This window comes from Tupaia chinensis, unplaced genomic scaffold (genome assembly GCF_000334495.1).
Source record: "Tupaia chinensis unplaced genomic scaffold, TupChi_1.0 Scaffold000335_1, whole genome shotgun sequence".
Lineage (NCBI taxonomy): Eukaryota > Metazoa > Chordata > Mammalia > Scandentia > Tupaiidae > Tupaia > Tupaia belangeri.
In genome coordinates this window covers 1,037,840-1,038,488 of record NW_006159829.1, presented here as the reverse complement: position 1 = coordinate 1,038,488, position 649 = coordinate 1,037,840, and the positions used below count along the sequence as shown (strand labels likewise).

The window sequence follows — 649 nt, the reverse complement described above, 5'->3', positions numbered from 1 at the left end:
AGTGGCCCTCGGGCCCCCCTCCGCCCACAGACACGGTGTGGCGGGCTGGCTCGTTGCCCACAGGGTACTTGCCGCCCATGGACTCCAGCCGGTCGGCCCACCTCTCCAGCCGGTAGAAGACCTCCCGCCACACGTGCATCTCGCGCTTGACCCAGCGCTCCAGACTGGCGATGGTCTCCTGGCAGCGGCACAGGCAAGCCTTGATGGACTTCTTCCAGCGCTGGGAGTCGCCGGTGGGCACGTAGCCGTCCAGGTTGTGCTCCAGCTTGCCCACCGACCGGTGCAGCCCCTTCAGCTCGCGCTCCACCTGCTTGGACACCTCCGTCAGCAGGTGCCTGTGGGGGCGCCGCACGTGTTCCAGCATCTCCGCGCGGCACTTGCCGATCTGCAGGATCACGCTGGGCTTGGCCACTGGCCCTGGGTAGGCGTGGAGGCCGCCGCTGGCCCTGTAGCTCCGCCCCCTTCGAGCGCCGGCGCAGGTGGCGGGCGCTGGCGAGGGCTGCTGACTCTTCGGCGGGCGGGCAGGACTGCTGGGGACCTGCCTCGCGGCGAGCCCGGTGGCCTGGGTGGGCTGTGGGGCCGGTGCGGTGGAGCGCGTCTGTCTGGCGGCGGGTCCGAAGTGCACGGGGCGGCAGGGGCCGCGCAGCTC

At 72.0% G+C, this 649-nt stretch overlaps 1 protein-coding gene across 1 annotated transcript in view; it reads right to left on the bottom strand.

Moving 5' to 3' along the window:
* Positions 1-649, bottom strand: part of ARC (activity regulated cytoskeleton associated protein) — a 23,084-nt gene that overhangs the window by 4,583 nt on the left and 17,852 nt on the right. The window contains exon 7 of the mRNA XM_006152145.1: positions 50-602. Coding sequence (XP_006152207.1) covers positions 50-602 — 553 coding nt within the window. The remainder of the gene's footprint in view (positions 1-49; positions 603-649) is intronic.